Below are 22,001 nucleotides of genomic sequence, written 5' to 3' on the forward strand. Positions count from 1 at the left end.
TTAGAGTGAGTGCAAAAATATTGCTCCCAAGAATTTTAGAGGTTTTTTAAGATAAAAATGAGTCATTTAATTAAATTTGAAACTAGTATTTAACACGCAAATCAACCAGACCATTTTTAAGATTCAAAAATCGTATCTTTGACATCAAAGAAATGTACAACTTAGAAAATCTTTTGGATGCAACTAATTAATAGCATCCATAAATCCCTGGGATTAGCTCAACTAGTTAAAGAACCGACTCCTTCCTGTGACTTGTCACCAAATAAAAACCAGGAATGTATAACAAGCACCCATAAAAACATGCCACAAATTTCAGTCATTTAATGTTGAATTGGATGGATCAAAACCCTCTCTATTCCCAGGAGAAATAAGCTATTTGGACCTAATCAGGGTACCCTCCAATTCAAAATGATTTCCCTAAAATGGTAAAAAGGTAATGTAGATTTCAACATCAAAACTACATCTACTAAATCATGATTTCACCTCATTTTGTCAATATACGTCCAAGGCTTCCAAACACCTCCCAAATGCATGCTAAGCACAATATAGAAAGAAATAGCATGACTGAAAAAAAGACTGCATACATAAATATCAGTTCCTGAATCACTTGAGAGACAAACCCAAGATCTGCCTAAACAACAATCTAAGTGCTCAGGCCCAAACCCAAGGTCTGCCTAGTGCACAGAAAGAAATCTAACAAACTTGGCTTAAAAACAACCGAACAGCTGAAAACTAGAAATAACCACATCTCAGTACAAACTAGTAACTTTCCCTTAAATAGATCTGTTTCCACCAGTCTCCATGCTATACTTCCCGTCCAGATCTTCTCCTGCCTAATAGCCATAGTTGCCTCCGTAAACTGAACCATAACCTCCAGTGGCTGCATGCCCTGCATTGGATGGCGGAGATGTATATGTAGAGCCATGTGCTGGGAAAGAATTATAGCCTTGGTCAGTGGAACCACCAACTGGGTTCTGTGTTGTGGCTGCAGCTTCAGCCATGAAATTCTGAGACAAAAGAGAGGACTGCTTAGATATTGGGGGTGGTCTTCAGAAGTGACAAGATTCTTCTGCTTTTGAAAGTATATTACACATAAACCATCCAACATCGTTTTTTATTTAGAGAACAGCACAGTCATTCATTTCTGGACAGTGAAAAGCAGTTCCTTTACAAATCAGTAGCTACAATCAACCACTCTTTAAATGATGGAACTGATAAACTGGGACTAAAAGTCAACGCTTGGACCAGTAGTACAGTGTAGCATGGTGACACAAGCACCAATTGCTTGAATAACAGTCTAAAATTGTGACAACCAATTTTTGAGAAACTAAACATTCATTTTGTAAGGTATCTGATAACATACAATCAACAGCGGGAAAAACAATCATAATAACATATGACTAAACCATGGCTAAAAAACACAAGCTAAGAACCGACTGAAAAGAAGAGCAAACACAGGATTCATGTAAAAAGTACTTTATGCAGATCAGAAGTCAACTACTTACTATTTTTAACAGAAGGGGGGAAATGCAAGCATAAAAACAGAAACCAATTAGGCCAATTGCCAGAAGTACATGCCTGTATCAACTGCTGAGCAGTTTGGACTTGTGAAGATGATCCATTGATCTCGACAGTCATTTCACCAGGCACACCTCTTGTTTCCTGTATTGTGATTGTTGCTCCACTAGCACGTCGAATGTAACTTATACTTGCTCCAGCTGTCCCAATTACAGCATCAGCATAGGACAGAGGAATTTGCATGTGTTGTGTGACCTGTAAGATACAAAGTTCGCCTTCAGTCAATCAGTCCCAATTTTCTTTTTAAAAGCAAATCATATTCACTATGAGATATCAACAAAAAATAATAACAAACAACCTGTGTAATGATAGAAGTCGGCTGCTGAGACCCCATAGGGGCTTCCCTTCCATAAGCAGACAAACCCTGGTGAGGTTGTTTTTCCATGGGAGGCATGTCAGCTGGTGGATAATAATTATCATGTTGCCGCTGGGGTGGCATATATTGAGGATTACCCCCATAACCAGGACCACCACCTACATTTGGAGGTAGACTTTGAGGAGGCGGTAACCAGGATTGGTGTGGTGGCATATTATGCTCCATCTGGGAGTTTGGCATTTGCATCTGACAAACGGAGAAAGATAATCACTGGACCCAGATAACAGGAATGTTGAGGTAAGGAGGTTGTTTGCCATATGATTTGGCCCAGAAAAATAAAATCAAAAGACTTACCTGCATTTCAAATAATCCAATTACACTTCGGTCAACTAAAAACTTCCTCAGATGAGATGCAATGAGCTCAACTGCTTTATGCACACCTGCGGGCTCCCCTTGTATCTCAACCACTCTATCATCCTGGACAGTAAAAATTGGCAGATCGTCTGCAACAAACATAAAACAAGGACACAATAAAATACCAAGTCAACATATCATTTTAATTTTTTTTGGGTTCAAGTCAACATATCATATGACTCCCAAGTAAATACACACATTCTGACATGCATACAGAAATTATGAAATAACTTTTTCTTCTCCCTGATGGCATTTGATGCATCTAATAGCAATTTGTAAAATAAGTAGCATCAGCCTCACAAGCAACAGTAAAAGTCCCATAGAAAGCTAACTGTTGCCACATGCTACAAAAGTTACTACAGCATTAAGAGATAATTCCCTTTGTCTGGTGGCATAGATCTTCCAGCTGACTTCCTAATATCACGCAGCATTACCAAGTTGGGAATATGTGCCTTTGGCAGTCATACAGGTATGGTAGTAACCTTCAAATTGATATAGAAATAGCCAAAAAAAATTGGAAGTTACCAATCTGTGTTGCTCAAGACCGGCAGCTTTAGGCATAAAGGAATTCCAACAACTAATCTGATAAAACCATGAGCACCAACAGCGAGGTACCAAGATCTCACCCACATCAAATAATTGCACCCATGTAATTTCATGAGACTAGCAGCAAGTGGAAGATCACGTTGATCCTCACACACCAATAGAGCCGGTAAAGATCTTGGATCTCTCATGACTGCTTTGTCAAGAAAGAACAAATCAAAGGCGCCTTGTCCCAATCCAGATCCAAGAAATAGCATCAAGCCATCAACCAAGTTGACTCCGATAAAATAAGACAACAATGAGGACAAAAATCCCCTTCTCGGGAGAACTATCTCACAACCAAGGATGAAACCATTAGGGAGGCAAGGAAGGTGGTCGCACTGGCGAGTGAGAGACGTATGGAGGAAAGGTCAGTCAAGGTGGGGGTGGCAGGCAAATGTAGTGGAAGCAGTGGTTAGTGCTGGGAAAGGCAAGCAGAAGAAGAGATGGTGGTGAAGTTAATGGTGCCAAAACTGAGAATGAGTAAGAGAATAAAGGACGGAGGAGGTGTAAGGTTTTGAGATGAGAGCCATTAGGGTTCGGAATCCCAGGAGGATTCTCACTCTGGTACAATATGGGGAATGTGAGAAATGGCTTGCGACAAACTGATCAGAGCCTCTCTTTATTTATAATGAACGAGATAACAGTCCAGAGTATATGCAAGGCCAAAAATACCCTTGAACCCTTTTTATGGCAAACCCGTTCCCCATTCCAAGTCCCAATTGCAAGGTTTCATGTACTTCAATAAGCACAAAATCCAACATGGGAAAAAAAAACCTACTCTGATTTGGAAATACAAATTAATTAGGAAGGTAATTCCTACTTAAGCTATCGAAATTTATACAAAAGACTCTAAGACAAACTAAAACATTAAAAACGAAAGGCCATACCCAATCCTCAAATGATAATTTAACAGAAACTGACTAAGAAACTAAAGCAATAAGAGCAACTGACTCAAAACAGGACATTAACCGAATTAATGAAGCAATCTAGGCAACCCCAATATTCCACCTATATTCTAGGCCCATTAAGATGGCCGATTACAAAGAAAACACACTGGTCAAATAACAGTACCCACATACCTATATTTATTTCTAATAAAATAAGCCGTTCTTGTGAATCTACATCACAAACTCGCAATAAACCTATTCATCAGATCTCTCTATAATATGGTTACACCATTACATACAACAACAACAATAAGCCTTGTCCCAACTAAATGGGGTCGGCTACATGGATTCTTGCCCTCCAATCAGTTTTGTTCGAGGCCATGCTAGATACAAGACCTAAGCTATACATATCCTTTCTCACCACTTTTCCAAAGGTTATCTTAGGTCTACCCCTAGCTCTTCTAGTTCCTTCAATATGGATTATATCACTTCTCCGTACAGGAGCATTTATAGGTCTCCGTTGAACGTGGCCGTGCCACCTCAAACGACTTTCTCGAAGCTTATCACTTATGGGAGCAACTCCCAGACCAACTCTAATATGATCATTTCTTATCTTATTCATCCTAGTTTTGCCACTCATCCATCTTAACATCCTCATTTCTGCTACACTGAGTTTATCTATATGATTTTTTTTAACAGCCCAACACTCTGCACCATACATCATAGCTGGTTGAACAACAATCCTATAAAATTTTCCTTTAAGCTTTAATGGAATACGCCGATCACATAAGACCCCGGACGCACCTCTCCACTTCATCCACCCTATTTTAATTCTTTGGGAAACATCATCCTCTAAATCACCTCTTTTACTTATGATTGAACCTAAGTACCTAAAACAATCACTCTGAGGAATCTCTTTATCGTCAAGTATCACCACCTCATCATCTGCCCGATCATGACTAAAGTCCCAAACTAGATATTTTGTCTTCGATCTACTAAGGCGCGGCGGAAAAAGGGGGGGGAAAAAGGGTGGGAAAACTGAAAAAGTGTAAATTTCACTCCAAACCAAAAGGAGAGGTGGTGCGGGGGGAAAGGAAACGGCCGCAAGGAACCGCGCGAGGGCCTCCCCCCCAGCTTAAACCCCACAAGGGGGATTTTGGGGAAAGTGGGAAAAGTAAAAGTGGGCCCACCGTCCTTTCCACAACCCTTCCTTTCCTTTTCTCTCCCCACCCCCCCATGTGGGACCCACATGTTTTTCCCACCCCTTTTCCCCCCCACCTTGCCCGCCCTAAGTTTAAAGCCTTTTGATTCCAAAGCTACTCTCCATGATTCTAATTTGGTATTAATCCCCACTTGGGTCTCATCAATCAACACAATATCATCTGCCAAAAGCATACACCAGAGGACCTCATCTTGAATGTCTTTGGTTAATTCATCCATTACTAATGCAAATAGATATGGGCTTAAAGTTAACCCTTGATGTAGCCCAACTGTTATCGGGAATTCATTACTTTGTCCCCCCACTGTTCTAACACTAGTCACCGAACCATCATACATATCCTTAACTATATCTACATATTTACTTGCAACACTTTTTTTCTCTAGTACTTGCCAAATTAACGCTCTAGGGACTCTATCATAAGCTTTTTCTAGGTCAATAAATACCATATGAAGGTCTTTCCTACATTCTCTATACCTTTCCACAAGTCTCCTAATTAGGTAAATAGCCTCCGTTGTAGATCTTCCCGGCATAAACCCAAATTGGTTCTCCGTAACTGTAGTTAAGTGTCTCAAACGGGTTACACCATTACATAAATACCCAAATTAACCCCTATCCATACATGAACTCTAAAATAGACTTTGGATCAAGTTTGGACCACTGAAAGGATAAGCTGCAAGAACACGAGGCTCCCGCTATTGTAGGGTCTGAGAGAGGCAATGTATGTAGTTTGAACCCATAACCTAAAGTTAGACCACAACTTATGGACTCTTAACTTGGAGTCTAAACTGAAAACAAGCTTGGACCCAACCATAAATCTAGCTGCCATTAAAGAAAACTTAGATATATCTCCCATCAATGCCTAACTGCATTTTCATCGGTAAAAAGTAGGCTAAGCCAAAGCCTAGAACCTTTATCAAGACATCGAATACAACCCAAACTAATCATAGTCTAAAAGTGGTCTATCAAACTGATCTGAATTCTCCATCCATAACTACAACTTTGAAGGAGTTTCCAACAATAGCAAGTGCCTAAGGGCCTGTTTGGTTACATGAATCCAGAGATTTGAAATCTCTGAATTCACAAATGGGAGATTTATACCCCCATTTGGTTGTGTGAATCTCTGGATTCATGAAATCTAGAGATCACCTTTTTACACTAAAAACGTGAATTTGTAGATTTATGGGTATAAGGTGAAATCAAAAGATTTCATCCCTACTATAAAAGTGTTAAAACATTTGAACCATGACTTCATAAATGTTTTTTAAAGATGAATCTATAGATTTCATTCTAACGATTCAAGCTAACCAAACAGTTTATTTTATGAACCATGACTCCATAGATTTGAAATTTATAGATTTGAAATCTTTAGATTTTGAAATCTTCAGACTCAAGTAACCAAACAGGCCCTAAAGTTATACCTTGAATCTCTTTAACTGTGAAAACTGGAGCTTGAGTTTTAATACAACATATTCACAGATTCAGCAGAACAGATATAATCAGAACAAGTGTAAATCATGATGGAAGGAGTACAGACCACAGGGAAAGATGAAAAGAGTTTCAGAAGAATGGAATGTAGTGAGCTATGGTCTCACCTCAGCCTGAAAAGTGAAGTATCAGATGTAACTACGAACATAACAAATCCTGTGGAAGGCAATTGGATATCTTTCCCAAGACAACCCTATTCTTACACATCCCTTAAAGCTGAAAATTTGATATAATTCACGCCCAGAATGTTCAAAAACTTATGAAATGGTGAGGAACTAGTGCTAGAGGAGTGCTAACTACAACCATGATTGTCTTAGTAGAAGACCAAGGCCATTACACTAAACCAGCATACACACTACAAGCTAAGCCACCACATCTGGCCAAGTGCTTCTTCCTTTTTCTGTCATAAAAAATAGTGAACTATATTAAGAGTAGATGAACAACATCCACCAACTATGGAGCTCCAAAATTTTAAATATGTAAAAGCCCTCCACCATAACAGTGTAAATTCACTCCCCATTCCCCAAAAGAAAAAGAAGGTAAGCTGGTCTAAAGAAGAGATTCTGCTGGCAGTTGGATATTCAGCCCATGAGCGGGCTGTCAAATCCAGCCGTCCGTGTGTGTGTGCAAGAGAGAGAGAGAGAGAGAGAGAGACAGCTTTGTACAGAAGTCACCTCCACCCCCAAACCACACCCCAAAGACCAAAACTTCAAAAGAAAAGGAAATATATAGAAGCATTAAGGCCCAAAAGTTTGGAAAATCATCTATCCCCAGAACCAAGAAACTACACTTACCCAGGACTAAACTAAGCCTAACCTGCTCAATAACTTAAAATATATAACATTATGCAAACTACGGTTCAACAACCGCCTTCAGACACCACAACCCCTCCCTCCCCCCCCCCCAAAACAACCCCCCCCCCCCCCAAAAAAAAAAAAAAAAAAAAAAAGAGAGAGAGAGGAAGAAGAAAGAAAGAAAACTACCAACCCCAAAGAGCAAAATGAATGGGGAAAAAAAACTCTCTTTTGATCCCATGGGAAGCATAGTTTGAGAACTCAGTTCTGGAGCCCAACTCAGTCAGCTATAAAATCCAAGTTGGACTGAGATGTTGCCAAGTCAATGCAAACTTTTTTTGGTCGAATTGAAGCCAAGTATCACTGGGAAGCTTCCAATTACTGTAAAATACAGAGATCTTGCCAAGGTATTGAGACATTCAATCTATAAACTTGTATCCCACCTCATCTCAACCCCCACCCACCCAACCAACATAAAGAAGGGGGGGAGGAAAAGAAGTTACTGAGATTTTGGCAGGTTCTCAATCTGGGGTGGGTTGGGGTATCAAGCCTAGCTAGATCTTTGATCTAAACAGCACAACATGGGATGAAAGGAAATTCAAAATGCCAGGGAGAAAAACAAGTTTAAACAGGATCTATATTTTCCACAGAGCAGACATCAACATTCCTGTTAAGCAGCATTAAAGTGTACCTGGCCCCAGAACTCGAACAATACAATTAGATGCTTCCTGGATAGACTTTATGGTTGCTCCCTGCCTTCCAATTAGATTTCCAGCTTGTGCAGCGGGAACTATCAGCCTTGTTGATACAGTACCACCACCAGTTGGTGGTGCATGAGCAGCATCACCATCTAAACCATCAACAATACGTTTATGAACCCTCAGTAGGCCATCCATTGCAGGAGGAATAGAAGCATCAAGCTCTTCTTTTGCTGAAATCATTACCTTTTGAAACATCAAACATAGTCAAAAATCAGTACCCCAATTTCAGGGCTAAGGAACAGTATGTACAAACCATCTCTTCAATGTTATACCACATGGAAGTGACAAAATTTCCAATAACAATATAAATCTATATCACTGAATTTCATGCATGGTAGAAGTCAAGAAATTTCAGTAACTTTCGAAACTGAAGATCCAACAAAAGAGAAGGAGAGGATTCAAATCTGCAACAGTTTTGGCCGTCATGAAGGAAAACAAGAAGCAGGAGGATGGTAAACCAAGACAATAGAAGCGGAATGTTGCCTCTAAAAATGAGAAGGAAAGAAGCAGAAGCCAGAAACATCCAATGATTAAGAATTCTCAAATATTCTGCCTCCTGGTCAGGCTTTTCTTTAGTTAGCACCAGTTTCGACACAAGGCGAAAAGAGAAGAAACAGTCCTGAAAGTTAACTGTGTGACTAGATGGAGTTTATAATTCAATCAGACACCTTCCATGTGATGTGAACACAAAAGAGGCCCACCATAAGCTGCAAGGGGGCTTAGGTCCTCCCGAGTCCATACACACCCCTTTGGGGGTATTTTTGTCTTTTCTAAATTTATTTCTTAATTTAGATGCTTGTCTCAGATTAGGAGTGGTTGTTTGTTTCAGTTTTGGACTCTATTCTGTTTTAAGAGTCCCAGTTAGAGTCTTTTAATTAAGTTATTATCTGAATAAGATTAGTAGAGAAGGTTCCAAACTAGATAAGGAACCTAAGTAAAGGTCAATTAGGATTAGAGTTTAAGTATGTTTCTAAGTTGTAAAGGCTATATATTCTCAAGCCTCCTCAGAGATTTTCAGTTTTGAATAAATAAAGAAATCTGACAGTTTACAGCCAAGGAGGTTTGGCAGGGTTCCTTTGAGGGGGACCCTGCGGTTGTCTATTTTGGTGCTCTCTGCTCTTTGCAACTTCAGTTCTCATTCCAAGCATTCAGCCGTCATTTTCAGCAAGGGGTCACAAATTCACAATTACAAACTGCAGAATTCAGATCAGATGTTTCCCAGGTAAGTTCAGCTTCCCAGCACCATTGTAAACCACCTTTGTTCTTCCCCTGTTCTGTGCCACCCTGGAACATCATTCCCAGACCATCGCAACCTTTCTAAACCCCCTTTCTCCCCCTGTATAGGCCTGGAACCTCTCCCCCTAGCCCCTGTGATTCTTCTAAAATCAAAACCCCACCTCCCCAGCCCCACGATGACCCTTACACCCCTCCCCCTCTCTCTCGGTGCACTCTGTTCTTGGCAGAAAAACCAGAAAAGAATGATAGAGAGGAAGAAAGAAAATTAAGATGAATCAAGAGAGAGAAAGATAGGAAGAAAGACAAGAAAAGAGAGAGTCTTGGAGAAGTTCCCAATCCTTTCCTATCTCATCCCATGGGAATTTTGAACCCTCCCCACATATCCCTGGATCCGTTATACCAAAGTCTAACCCTTTTGGAAGCTTCAATGGCTTTTCAAATTTACCCAACCCAAACACCCAAAACAAGGAAATTCTGCAATTTCATGGATCCCTTCCTCCTTGGTTTCCATCACCATGACTACAATACACCCTCTTTTTCCTCCTTTTTCTGTATAAATTTGCTCCATAAAACCTCTGACTATTGGCGTTATCAAATGATGGGAGATCAGAAAACCTACATCTGCAAGAGGAAGCCCAAGAAGAGCTCCTAAGGCTGCTGCCCCGCAGTAGAGGTAGGGTTAAGTATTCCATAGTAATGTCCCCCCCCCCCCCCTTGTTTTTCAAACAGTTGGGCATGATTCAGCCTGTTGATTAGATGGTCCAACTAAATGTATATTCTGCCCAACTTAAGTTATAAGGATAGTTTTTTATCAAATTTTTAAGTAAGAATGTATTAGGATCCACATCTCCCATGCACAGAAGGGAGAGTAGTGTTTTGTTATTCAAAATTCTTACAATAAGGGTAGTTATATTAGGAGACTTTAAATCCTTTTTATTTAATGACTTGCAAGACTGATTAGCCATCTATTCACGACTTACAACCCCAACTGTGGAAGAGCAAAGTATCTCAGTTTATAGCAAATTTGCAGAGAAGCAAGTTCATGAGAATTAAGGTATAGGTCCATACTCCACATACCTTGAAGAGACTGTTTGGCAGCACAAGATTAGTTTGCCAAGCAGGTGAGCCTTGGAGCTTCACCCTATCCGCCTATGCAGGAAACCATTATCAAGGTCTGAGAGTTTGCTTCATCCACAGAGGTTGCTCAGCAGTGCTCTGTTGGTTTGCCAAGCAAGGAGCCTTAAAGGCTCAGCCAAGGCATGAAACCAACCCCCCCCCCCCTTTTTTTTTTCTCCCCTCTCTTTTCCTTTTAACATTTTTCCCTCATTTAGTTTCTGGAATCCAAGAAACCCCACTTGATGCAAGAATGGAGACCTTCCATATTGTTCAAACTTCAAACCAGCAAGCAGAATGAACCAGAATCATATACTGAACCTCAAAGACCCACTAACCATCAATCCTAATTGCTTCTCATTCCATAGACCAAACACCCCTCAAACCGGCATGTTCTTGATTTCTGGAGTTCCCTAAACCCTAGAGAACCTAGATCTTGCCCAATCCCACCATTAGATCACTCCCAGATTCTAGTGAACATCCCCCTACATCACTGTCTACATTTTGCGCCTAATCCCCCCCCCAATCCAATTAGTGAAACTCCTACCACATCTCAAGAAATCTAACTTCCCGGTAAAGATTTCTTCAGTGAATATTGCATTAGTTCCACATTTGAAACCCTATCTCTTATCTTCATCCCTAACACTCCATCCAAATCTATGTAACCCAAATACTAGGGTTTAGGAATTTTTATATAAAACCCTAATAGCTCAAGGTATTATGAAGTACTTGGTTGAAGGGACTGCTTCAAGATCTTGGGACAGACTTACAGACACCTATACAACTATAATATGACAGCAAATCAGCAATCAACATAACTCATAATCCGGGACAACATGACAGGACCAAGCATGCGGAGATTGACAAGCACTTTATCAAAGAAAAGATTGAAGCTGGAGTAATTCGTATCACCTTTGTTACCTCAGATAATCAGCGGGCTGATGTGCTTAGAGCCTAAGTGTCAACATGTTTAGTAATATCATTGGCAAGTTGGGCATAAATATATATGCTCCAACTTGAGGGGAACTGTTGTAAGGCAGATTTTAGTAGTTAGTAGATTTACTTTCCATATTGAGGGTTTCTTTATTGGGGGTAGATTTGCTAAGATCTTTGTTGGGATCTTTTAGGGTCTTTATTTTTTTCTCGCAATTTTTATTCCCACACTGGGAAGATTTGATTTGTTCTATTTTTTGGAACGTTATTAGTATATATAAAGCCCATCTTTTTTTATAAGAAAAAGAGAAAGCTTATATTAAGATTCAAAAGTGCAATTACATCCAACAAGAGGCAAAACCTTTAAACAAGTCCTACATGTTCAGTTGTTAGACAGAATGAATAGTTAGTTTTTGGTAGTATCAGGTCTTAAGCTACAATATTCTAATTTGGAGGTGATAGTTAGAATATTTGCCAAAATAGGGAATAAATAAAGCCCATATTATGTCCTTTAGACACAAGTTAGGATTTCATAATTCTTTCAACAGGAAGAGATCTAAAATGGTGGAATATTTTGCCAGGATAGCGCAGGTTCTTGAGATGGGAATGGGGCAAAACTTGGAGGGAATGTAGGTAATATTATAGAGATTTGATCCCCCAAGTTTGGTTGGTCTAGTTGACTACAGTAGGAGATCAAGGATCCTTGTTTTGGGGGCTTGAGGGAGTACGAAAATTCATGAAAATTAAAAGAGAGGATGATATGCAAAGGGGAATGGAATTAAGTGCAGACTTGTTACTTGTAGCGCAAGTCAAGTAATGGGGCTGAAATGGAGATGTAATAGTGGAGGCAGGCAGCTAGCACTGCCAAAGAAGAATCCTTCAAATAGAAAACCCGCGTTTGGTAACGGTTTTTTCTATGAACAACGTTTTTTACGAGAATCATTTTCTAGCATTTTTATCAAAGAAAAGTGGTCTGAGCACAATTTTGACCATTTGGTAAAATCTATGCTGAAAACACATGAAGTGATGGAGCTTTAAAAAAATTAAAAAATAAAATAATATTATGAAGGCAGGAAGGAGTTAGAAGTTGCATGTGAATGAAGTTTGGATTGAATGTCCCTCTTTGACGTAATTTTGACGTGCTTTTTATTTTTGAGAGCAACGAAACAAGTCAAAGTTGTTTTGCGAAAAGCCTTCTCAGACAATAAAATTGGACCGGCTCGTTTCCTAAAAACGAAATAACGAACCATTTTACCAAACTCTTTTCGGCGTTCTTCTAACGAAAGTATGCCAAATATTGTTCCTTGGCCTGTTACTAAACACGCCCTTACTTGATCACATGGAAGTCCCCTACCGCAACTGAGAAGGCCTATTAACACCCTGCTCTTAGGCAGCAACACTCTCTTTATTAACTGTACTCTGAATTCTGTCCCCTGCTACATGCCCAAGGGTCAGGGTTTTAATTATAGTCTTACCTAAGAAGTCCTCGTGAAGTCAGGACATAGAAACTGCCTCTCCTAGTTGTACTCAACATACTAATCCAAATTCAAATAGAACTTTTATGACTAAACCAATAGGACTCCTTATCATAGCCTAGGTTGACTCAGACTCTGAAACTAAAACATAACATAAGAAAAAGACTATTCTGCCCTTAACACTTAATCTGGGCAGAATTTACATAATTAGACCAATTAACCTAAAATAAAAACATATTTCCATATTTGACCTAAACACTAAACTTATGGGCCCATAGAACTGGCCCATGACCACATAAATCTGCTGAACAAAGGCCCAACTGCCCAACACTCATATCTATCAACCCTAAGTTGATTTCAAAGGGAAGTGGGCCAATTTGGTGCAAGACTTGCAACACCTTTCATGGTCTAGGCCACCTTAAACATGATCTGTGCGCTAATGAATTCAACAGCTACATATGGGGGTGATAAGGAATCATTCAAGCATTTAATTATGACATACACAGGGAGAGGGGAAGAGCTATCGGTCTTGGCAATGGAATTGCAAGCCATATTTAGGGGGATCCAGATTTGCAATCAAGGAGCTTGTAGGTCTCCATCAGATCTGGTCCTAAACTCGCAGTAGATATTCTCAATGGGACTATCCAGGGTAGGGGGTGCAAATTTGGCCCTAGTGGCCCTGACCCACCTTGCCCCGCCCTAAGCCCTAACAGCGCCTAGGCTCAAGATTTTGGCCCTCAGGACGGGTCACAGCCAAAATATTCTGGCCCTGAATCAAGGCCAAGGGCAGGCCTGGGATTACTGTTTGTCCCGCCCACCCGGCCCGGCCCTTCCATGATTTTTGGCCTTGATCTTGACCCTAATTTAGGCCCCGATCTTGACCCTAATATTAACCATGGATTTCTTCCTAATATTGAGCTTCATACTAATCTTGACCCAAGCCCTAACTTTGACCTTAAATCATTCTAATCCAATGAGTCCACTTAATTTTATATTATTTTTATTTCTTTTATTGTTGTCATTTTGTAAAAACAATTGATTTGTTATTTTAATTTTTAATATGCTACCACAAAAACAAACTAAGTCATTTGTTACATCCTACATTCTTATTAAATGCATTTATGTAAATAATTGTTCACTACTTAAAATAAAATTTTAATCCAATTTAATTAGGGTGTTTAGAATCAAAATTCTAATTAAACTAGGGTACATTTTAAGGACCACAAGTTTAAGGTCATAAATATTTAATCTTAACCTAAGACATTCTACGATCAAAATTCCAATTAAACTATTCTAGGTACTTTTTAATGATCAAAGCACAAAACAAGTTTAACTAAGTATAAATATGTGTACTAGCCTCATACTATAATAATAATTGAAATCCCATTCAAGTCATTCTTGCACCCCAAGCATAATTTTTATAGATCAACAATCCTAATTTGTAACATCTAAGTAAAACTTCAAAATTTAGGTTCTCAAGAAAAATTTGAATGACATGATCTATAGATCATTTTTTTTTATACAACATAATGTATTAATAAGTTATTTTTAACCATATTAACTATTGATGAAAGATGATGCCTCAGCCTCCAATGATGTGAAATATCTAATATCTATAGTATATATTTTTAATGGATCAATCAATCAAATGAACATGAATCAAATTGCATAGAGATTGGCAAATGTATCATTGCTAAAATGTAGTTCATAGTCTTTTTTTTTTTTTTGTAAGAATCTTATTTTTCAATTCTTAATTGGAGAATATTATTGGTATTATTTACAATTGCCAAAATGTAGTTCATAGTCTTTTTTTTGTAAGAATCTTATTTTTCAATTCGAAATTGGCTAATATTATTGGCATTATTCAAAAAATATCTATTTTGGGACAATACAATCATACTAACCTTTATTCTAAGGTAAATGTTATTTATATTCCTGCTTTGTTCTAGGTAAAAACAATTGGGTTTTAATTAACATGATATAATAGGTACCTTACGTCATTGGAGAGGTTTTTGTCTTTTAAAATATATTCTATTGGTAGGGGACTACTAGGCGACTGATATTTTGATTTGTTTTGTGTGACACTAATATTAGAAGACAAATTATGAAGTGCCACTGATGCAATATATATTATATAAAAAAAAAAAAAAAAAAAAAAACTTCCTTTTGCACCTGATTTAAAAAAATTTAATGTCTTATACATCGACTAGGCATATATTAAAATTAGAATAATGGAAGTATAAAATTCTAAACATTCACAACAAATTGTATTTGTTGGTCACTGAACCATATAATATGTTTATAATAGACCTATATTTTTATACATCAGAATAACTCGTTAGATTCAAAATTAATAACAGGTTAGTTTAAGCATTTTATCAATTATATCTTATATATGATTAAAATTTGATCAAGGTCAGGGTCAAGGTCAAGGTCAGGGTTAGGGTCAATCAAGGACAAGGACAAGGCCAATCAAGGACAATCACAGGTCCGGGCCAATCAGGGACCAGTGACAAGGTCAAGGCCAATCAAGGACAATGACAGGGTCAAAGCCAATTAGGGACAAGGACAAGGACATGACCATCAAAGGCAAGGATAGAGATAGGGTCAATCAGGGACAGGGCCAAGGATAAACCGTCCTAACGCAGCACAATCACGGACAATAAGGGCAGGAATGGGCTTGGCTTGGCCCACAGGGCTTAAGATCAGGGACAAAAATTCTACGCCATGAATTAGGGTCAAAGCGGGAATGGGCCTAGCTAAAATCATGGCCAGGATTGGAATTGGAAAAGCCCAGCCTGTTGCAGCCCTAATCCAAGGGCCATGGAAGTGTCAAGTATAAAAGGGAGAATATTGTAAGAGACAGCTGTGTTAAAAGACGAGTTCAAGCATGCGTGGTGAGAGAAGCCACCAGCCAGCAAATTTTATTACAAGGGTTCAGCCAAGGACCAAAGTGGTTTTTTTTTTTTTTTTTTTTTTGGGGGGGGGGGGGGGTTGACTCCACAAGTGCAGTAGGACCCTACAGAGTTCCCTAAACACCTAATCCAGAAGGATGCAGAATCACATGTTTGTCATATGTTGTAATAAGGCTATTTTCCTATTTGGGATATTGGTTAGGAAGGAATACCCTCCTTTCTCGATTCTCCCAACTCCTTTTACTAAGGGGTTCTAGGAGATGCCTTCAGTATTCTTTCCCTCAATACAAAAACTCACTTATGAAAACAAAAACAAAACAAAAAATTTACTTTCTTAATGGATAAGAACATGTCTTACCACATTGTAATTCTGTCATGCAATTTGAACCGGCAAACTATATCAACCAATGATTATCTATTAGAAAATTACGACGACCTACTACCGGATGTTGTTTTGATGTCTTAGGATGAGAAACCTAGGCTATTCCTGAGAAGGCTACAGAAGTTGACATTACTATTATATGCTCAAGAGATCCGGATCAAGGCTCAATACCATGATGGTGGCAGTCTTTGACAAATACCAGGCAACTGCAGTCAATGCACCTACTTAAAAACATAATTGTCAAGGAGACATGTTGAGGCGAGGTGATAGAGGGCAATGAAAACCAAGGCAACACCAAGCAATGCGGCAAGGCAACACCAGGAAACCTTAACCCAAAGAAGGACCAGGACTCGTCAGTGACGCCTTGACAACTATGCTTTAAAACAAAAAATTAAAAAAGGGGCCCGCCATTGGATAACAGATCAAGTTGTTACCATTGTCAGCTAAAAAGTATGTTATACATAAAAAAATCCCTGAGGTTGGATCTGGCAACAGGAGAATCCAAACCCCCCCACCTTATTTGTCCATTATTGAGATGGTTGGAGATGAAAGCTACTCCAACATTTGAAAGAGTTTCTTTCGACACAAATGTTGATATGCATGACCAACATAAGCTTTTATCAGCACCAAGAAAATTTTGCAAAGTACATTTGGGGATACAGGTCATTTATCAAAGTGAGATCTCTAAACTCCCAAAGCATCAAGCATTCACCTGACTAGCAATCAAAATAGAGCACTAGAGTACCTTCCCTCTTTTTGGAGGGTGAATATTTACTTCCATATGGTAAAAAAATCAAAAAAATTTAAGGTCCTACAAGCATTTTCTAGATCATGAAACTTCTGAGATAAAAATTTTTCCTTAATACATAAGAAAACATGATACCCACTGCATGCTTCCAAATTTATTAATAATGTCAGTCAGGGATAATTTATAAGTGTTGAGTTTCCTATCGTATTGAATATATTAGTATTTTATTTGGGTGATCAGGAAGTATCTCCAACATTTATGTTACTATGTTAGCTAATTATGATTAGACACTTGTGAAGGAGTCTGACTACGTGTGGCAATCAGTCAACCAAGTTTTGAAGTTACCAGACAAAATGCAGAGCTTCTTGGTACAAAATACAAATGCCCGTACAAGGTATCTCTGAATGCTTAATCAGATCTACTTTTCAGCACTTGTAACGCTCAATTCTGATCCCTGCAATCTGGAGTTCTGGACTTGTGTTTCTTCTAACATGGAGTCACTTGGTGATTGATTTGTTGCCCTAGGTTCACGGGCAGAACCTGCACAGATTCATCTCAGTCATTGTGATGAAAGGCACTGTACTTGGATTAATGCCTTGTTAAGGTGGCATTTCTTTCTCACTACCGTTTTAGCTTTTTTATCATAGCAAATGTATTTTCATATTATACTGTTTATCATCAGTGATATTCTATTACCTTTCTTTTTATTACTTATTGTGCGACTTATGGGAATAGGATATTCTTTAATCTTTTATTACTATATCAGATTGCTAATTAAAGAGCCCTCGGTACAAAAACATAAGTTCTGCCTTCTAAACTATCTGCCTCTAGAAAGTCGAAGATAAGGCGTTTAAAATCAAACTGGATACCTGATGCCCACGCAGTTAGGTACATCAGGTATCCACTACACCAATGTATGCAGCAGCCTTGTGATGTTAAGTTTTTGTTATTTTTTTCTTTTTCTTCTTTTTTTGGGTTGGGGGGGGAGGAATGATGGACAAAGATACCTTCATTTTAGATAACTAACCATTTCATATTGCCTACTACGCGAAATTCATCAATAAAAAATAGGAAAAAACTTTTATTCTGACACTATAAATTATATTGGAATTCCTGAAGCCAAGATTTCAGAATGACAAATTTTCCATTAGTCATAACAGAATAATCACTTAGGAAGTTAGGATAGAGACTCCAATTTAATTAAAGTATGCTAATGCAAAGAGAAACCAAAACCCTATGAAATGGTCAGCAAAATCAATTATGCCACCAGAATATAAAATGCTTGCTTTATTCAATCCCAAGCCTGCAGGAAGCTCATCCGTTAAATTGAAAACTACGATTTTCATGAAGAACCCATAAAATGCTAAAACTGAAATCGTCTTAGAAGCAAAAGATGGACACCAGATGAATGACATAGAGAACCAATAATACAGATAATTAAAGTCCTATACAATGAGCACTTATAATGACATGAGTGGAAGTTTATTCTCAAGTTCGCATTACATTATGCAGCCTTCTAGAAGAACTTACTGTCCTTTCTGAGGTTCCTGGAGGACCGTCCAGAATCTTAATGCGAGCCCTCGTCTCCTCGCACATTCTTTTAATGAACTCTCCTTTACGACCAATAATGCCACCAACTTTTTGTGCCGGAACCAATAACCGGAAAACACTCTCCCCTGGCCATCCCGGCCACCTCTTTTCAGTGCCAGAAATTGCAGAGTTATCATCATGCCCTCTTTTTGGCTGTGGATCTGAATTCCCAGGAATAACAGTTGTATCAGGTTCACTAAAATCTTCCACTGGTGCAGCCATGAGTGACTGTGAACAATGCCAAATGATAGAGGCCAGTAAATAAATCACCCAATAACAGAATTTGCATTATATATAATTTAATGCTATAGTATAGTAAGAGCTTTCTAATGGATTGTAGAAACAAAAAAGTTGAAGTAACAGAAGCCCTATAATAGTTGTTGTCCCTATATATAAATAATTAAGAACAGGAGCAGGAAAATGCTATATCAACATTCTATTACCATTCAAAATAAGTGAACATGAGTGTGTTTCAATCAGTAATATCTACCAAATGAACCATGTGAGTTGTCCACAATAACATATCCCACTGTACCCCATGCCATAGAAGAAAGTGCATTTTTTGGGCACATTTAGGTTGGGTATTAAAATTTGAAATTTTGAATGCTTCTTTAACCTTGTAATAATTAATAATGGATCACACAACCAAAAATGGGGAAGAAATTAAATCTGCAGCCAATCAATATTTTCTTCTGCATGTAACATCACCTTCATGATGACCCACCAAAAGATCACCACGCAGGCCAGAAAACAGCTACCCACCAACACACAAAGTGAAGAAGATGACTATTGCTGATAAGTAAAATCTAGCAAAGACAAATACAAATATGAAAACTGAACCATCAAGAACCAATTTTACTATGATATACACCAAGCCCACATATAAGTACCAGAGAGTGGGTAAAGCTAAGGTGGCCAGGCAACCGAGGCAACTGATTTCCAGGAAAGGGGGAAAGTGCTGCAAAACCTGTCAACAAAGCTGCCCTCCCTTATGTGTTACAGGAGAGGGGCAGGTGCTGCAAACTGATAGACTGAGTTGCCAACCCCCTCTTTACCAAACACACTCACCCATGAGGGATCAGAAGCAGGGAAAAGCAAAGTTTCTAGTGCTATTTCTAGTGCTATTTCTCAGATTAAAAGCCAGGTCATGATTCACCCCATCAGAAAGAATAGAAAAATACACCCAACAAACAGTTTCTGTTAGCATGAACTCCATATAGACCAAATATTTACTTACAGAAGAAAATCCTAATCATTACCTGTAAATAGTATGTTACATTCCTAATGTTTCTAAGGAACTACATAACTAGATTGTCTTTGGTTTGTTCTCACCCTAATGACTAGAGATCTTTTTGTCACTATTGACTGGCTGGTGTATTGCCTAGACAAGACAAGACACCAAACAACAGTAAATCATCTAGGATTCTGGATATTTTGAGCTATAAGGGTGGACATCTGCCATGAGGTGGTTAGCCATGTATGTCACTTAAAATATCATATCCTGGAAATATGTTTGAGAAAAGAATCCATTTCAATACCAGGAAATTTGTACTTAATGCCTAACCACTAGTCCAACACTATTTTGGCATCAGAGTCCAACAATGAAGCTACATATAATACTATACTTTGTTAAACCATTGATCATTAATGACATGAAGAAGGTGCCTCCGTATTGCATTGGTAAAGCCATTGTTCCTTGAGGCCTGGGTTTATAGCTACTCCAAACTTTCACATACTACTACCTCCCCCAAGCTTCCCCCTTTGGATAGAAGGAGAACAAGAATTAAGAAGACCATTGAAACAGCTGGATTGAATCACTAAACCACCATAAATTACTGATTATCGAGACAAAATGGAAAGACATCGGGTAAAACTGTAAAAGCCATAAAGCATCAGCCATTTTCTGGAAAGATGATTGTAGTGTAGAGGCCATATAGGTGGAAAAGATGAAACCTTGCTTCTGGTTCTCAAAGCTTTTGCCTTAGTTTATAAGGTTTGCTCCTATTTCCTTCAAAAGGAAGAATCCAGGATCTGCGCCTACACCAAACGAAATGCCCTTGCATTTAGGTAGTTCATGATCTTCCAGGAGAAATAATCCTTTGAGCACTTTATAGGTTAAAAAAAAAAAAAAAAAAGAGAGAAGAAGATGAAGAAGAAAAGAAGCACATACTTTGTAGCAACAAATTAGAAGCAAAGCAAACAAAAGATATTCAAAAGTGCTCAAGGATAGAATCCCTTGGCAATTTTTCTTTCTTACAGTGGTTTCCAGGACAAACATATCACCTCAGACCTAGATGGTAAATGGACCTCAACTGAGACCTTGCACAAAATCCCCAGTAGACTCAAGATGTGGAAAAAGGATAATAATGGATAATAATTTAATAACTCACCTTCTCAAACAGTCACACCTCAACTATTAATTTACAACCCCCCCCCCCCAAAGCTACTGAAATATATTCTCAACATCTGTGGGTGCCTGTTGAAAATACCGGAAGGGCATCTAGAGATGGTTCCTGCCCTATTGGAAGCAGTGCATCTGTTAATGCAAACGCTAAAATGTGTTTTCCAAAAGTTATCCATAACCCTTGACAAGCAGCTTTGGTAGTTGTAGGTGATTCTTTATTAAGATTCACAAGGATAAAAATTATGGTTGCTGTAAGTCAGTCAGTCCAAAGAAACAAAGAAAAAAAATTCCACCGTGTCTGGTGAAGGATGTTGCGTATCAAATTCATGAAATCCTACCCTTCTGTCTAACCAATCTAACAACTAACGGTGAGTTGTAACTTATAACCAATGACCAAATCTGGCCAAGAGACGACTGTCAGAAGCATAAAGCTTTGTATTTTAAACTAAACGCATAAGAATTAGAAAAGTCCATTCTTATTCATTAAAACTTTTGGGTATGAACCAACCAATAATCTGCTTGAAGTAAGAATATCCAAACCCCAATTACTAAACAATACACCGGAACGAACAACTAAAATTTTGGTTGTGGGTTAAGAGGTAACGGGGAGGAGATAGAGAAAGGATAAAAGAATACACCAGCCAGTAGAAAACCATTGGTTTCACTAAAACCCTGAACCCAGATTACCAAAATCCCCCAATATCCAAATCCCGCCATGACTAGACAACTGAGTATCCCATTCACAGAGGCAAATTACAAAACCTACAGTTGCGTAATATTAACAGAAAGAGTGAGCGGAAGCAAGCTACAGAAGCATCCGAAGTGCACGTAAAGAATTAGAAACATGCAAACAAGAGAAATACAAAGGAAGCACAAATAAAGTTGGTCAGAGTTGACACTGAACCCTAAGAACTTCAAGTGAGTGAGAGTGTCTTACAGGATTTTAAGAATTTGAGCTCTCCACAGATAATAATGGCTGATTTGTAGTGCGAGGCAGACAGGAGACCGCGGACGATGAGAAACCGAATAGCTCCTGTTTATTTCCAAGGGTTTTGCCCCGGAGAGAGAGAAAGGGATAGAGAGAGCTGGCGCCTACGCCTGATTTGGTGATGTATCATCATCATGTATGAGAAGAATCCACAATATTTTCACCAAAACTATAA

The 22,001-nt window shown here is 38.6% G+C and overlaps 1 protein-coding gene across 2 annotated transcripts; it reads right to left on the reverse strand.

Moving 5' to 3' along the window:
• Positions 1–561: 561 nt before the first annotated feature.
• On the reverse strand, positions 562–21,949 carry FLK (RNA-binding KH domain-containing protein). Of its 2 annotated transcripts, XM_089136091.1 has the most exons (8): positions 21,776–21,949; positions 20,388–20,471; positions 18,375–18,662; positions 7,973–8,225; positions 2,249–2,397; positions 1,877–2,140; positions 1,579–1,773; positions 562–1,007 (listed from the first exon to the last, which is right to left on the reverse strand). In XM_089136091.1, exons 3-8 carry the CDS (start codon positions 18,654–18,656, stop codon positions 834–836), a joined length of 1,317 nt encoding a protein of 438 aa, XP_088992217.1. In that variant the 5' UTR covers positions 18,657–18,662; positions 20,388–20,471; positions 21,776–21,949; the 3' UTR covers positions 562–833. The 2 variants fall into 2 exon arrangements, with proteins under 2 accessions (XP_088992217.1, XP_088992216.1); XM_089136090.1 differs by lacking the exon at positions 20,388–20,471.
• Between the last annotated feature and the right edge of the window lie 52 nt (positions 21,950–22,001).

The sequence above is a fragment of the Hakea prostrata genome, chromosome 1 (genome assembly GCF_041222555.1).
Source record: "Hakea prostrata isolate BN-2017 chromosome 1, UWA_Hpros_2, whole genome shotgun sequence".
Lineage (NCBI taxonomy): Eukaryota > Viridiplantae > Streptophyta > Magnoliopsida > Proteales > Proteaceae > Hakea > Hakea prostrata.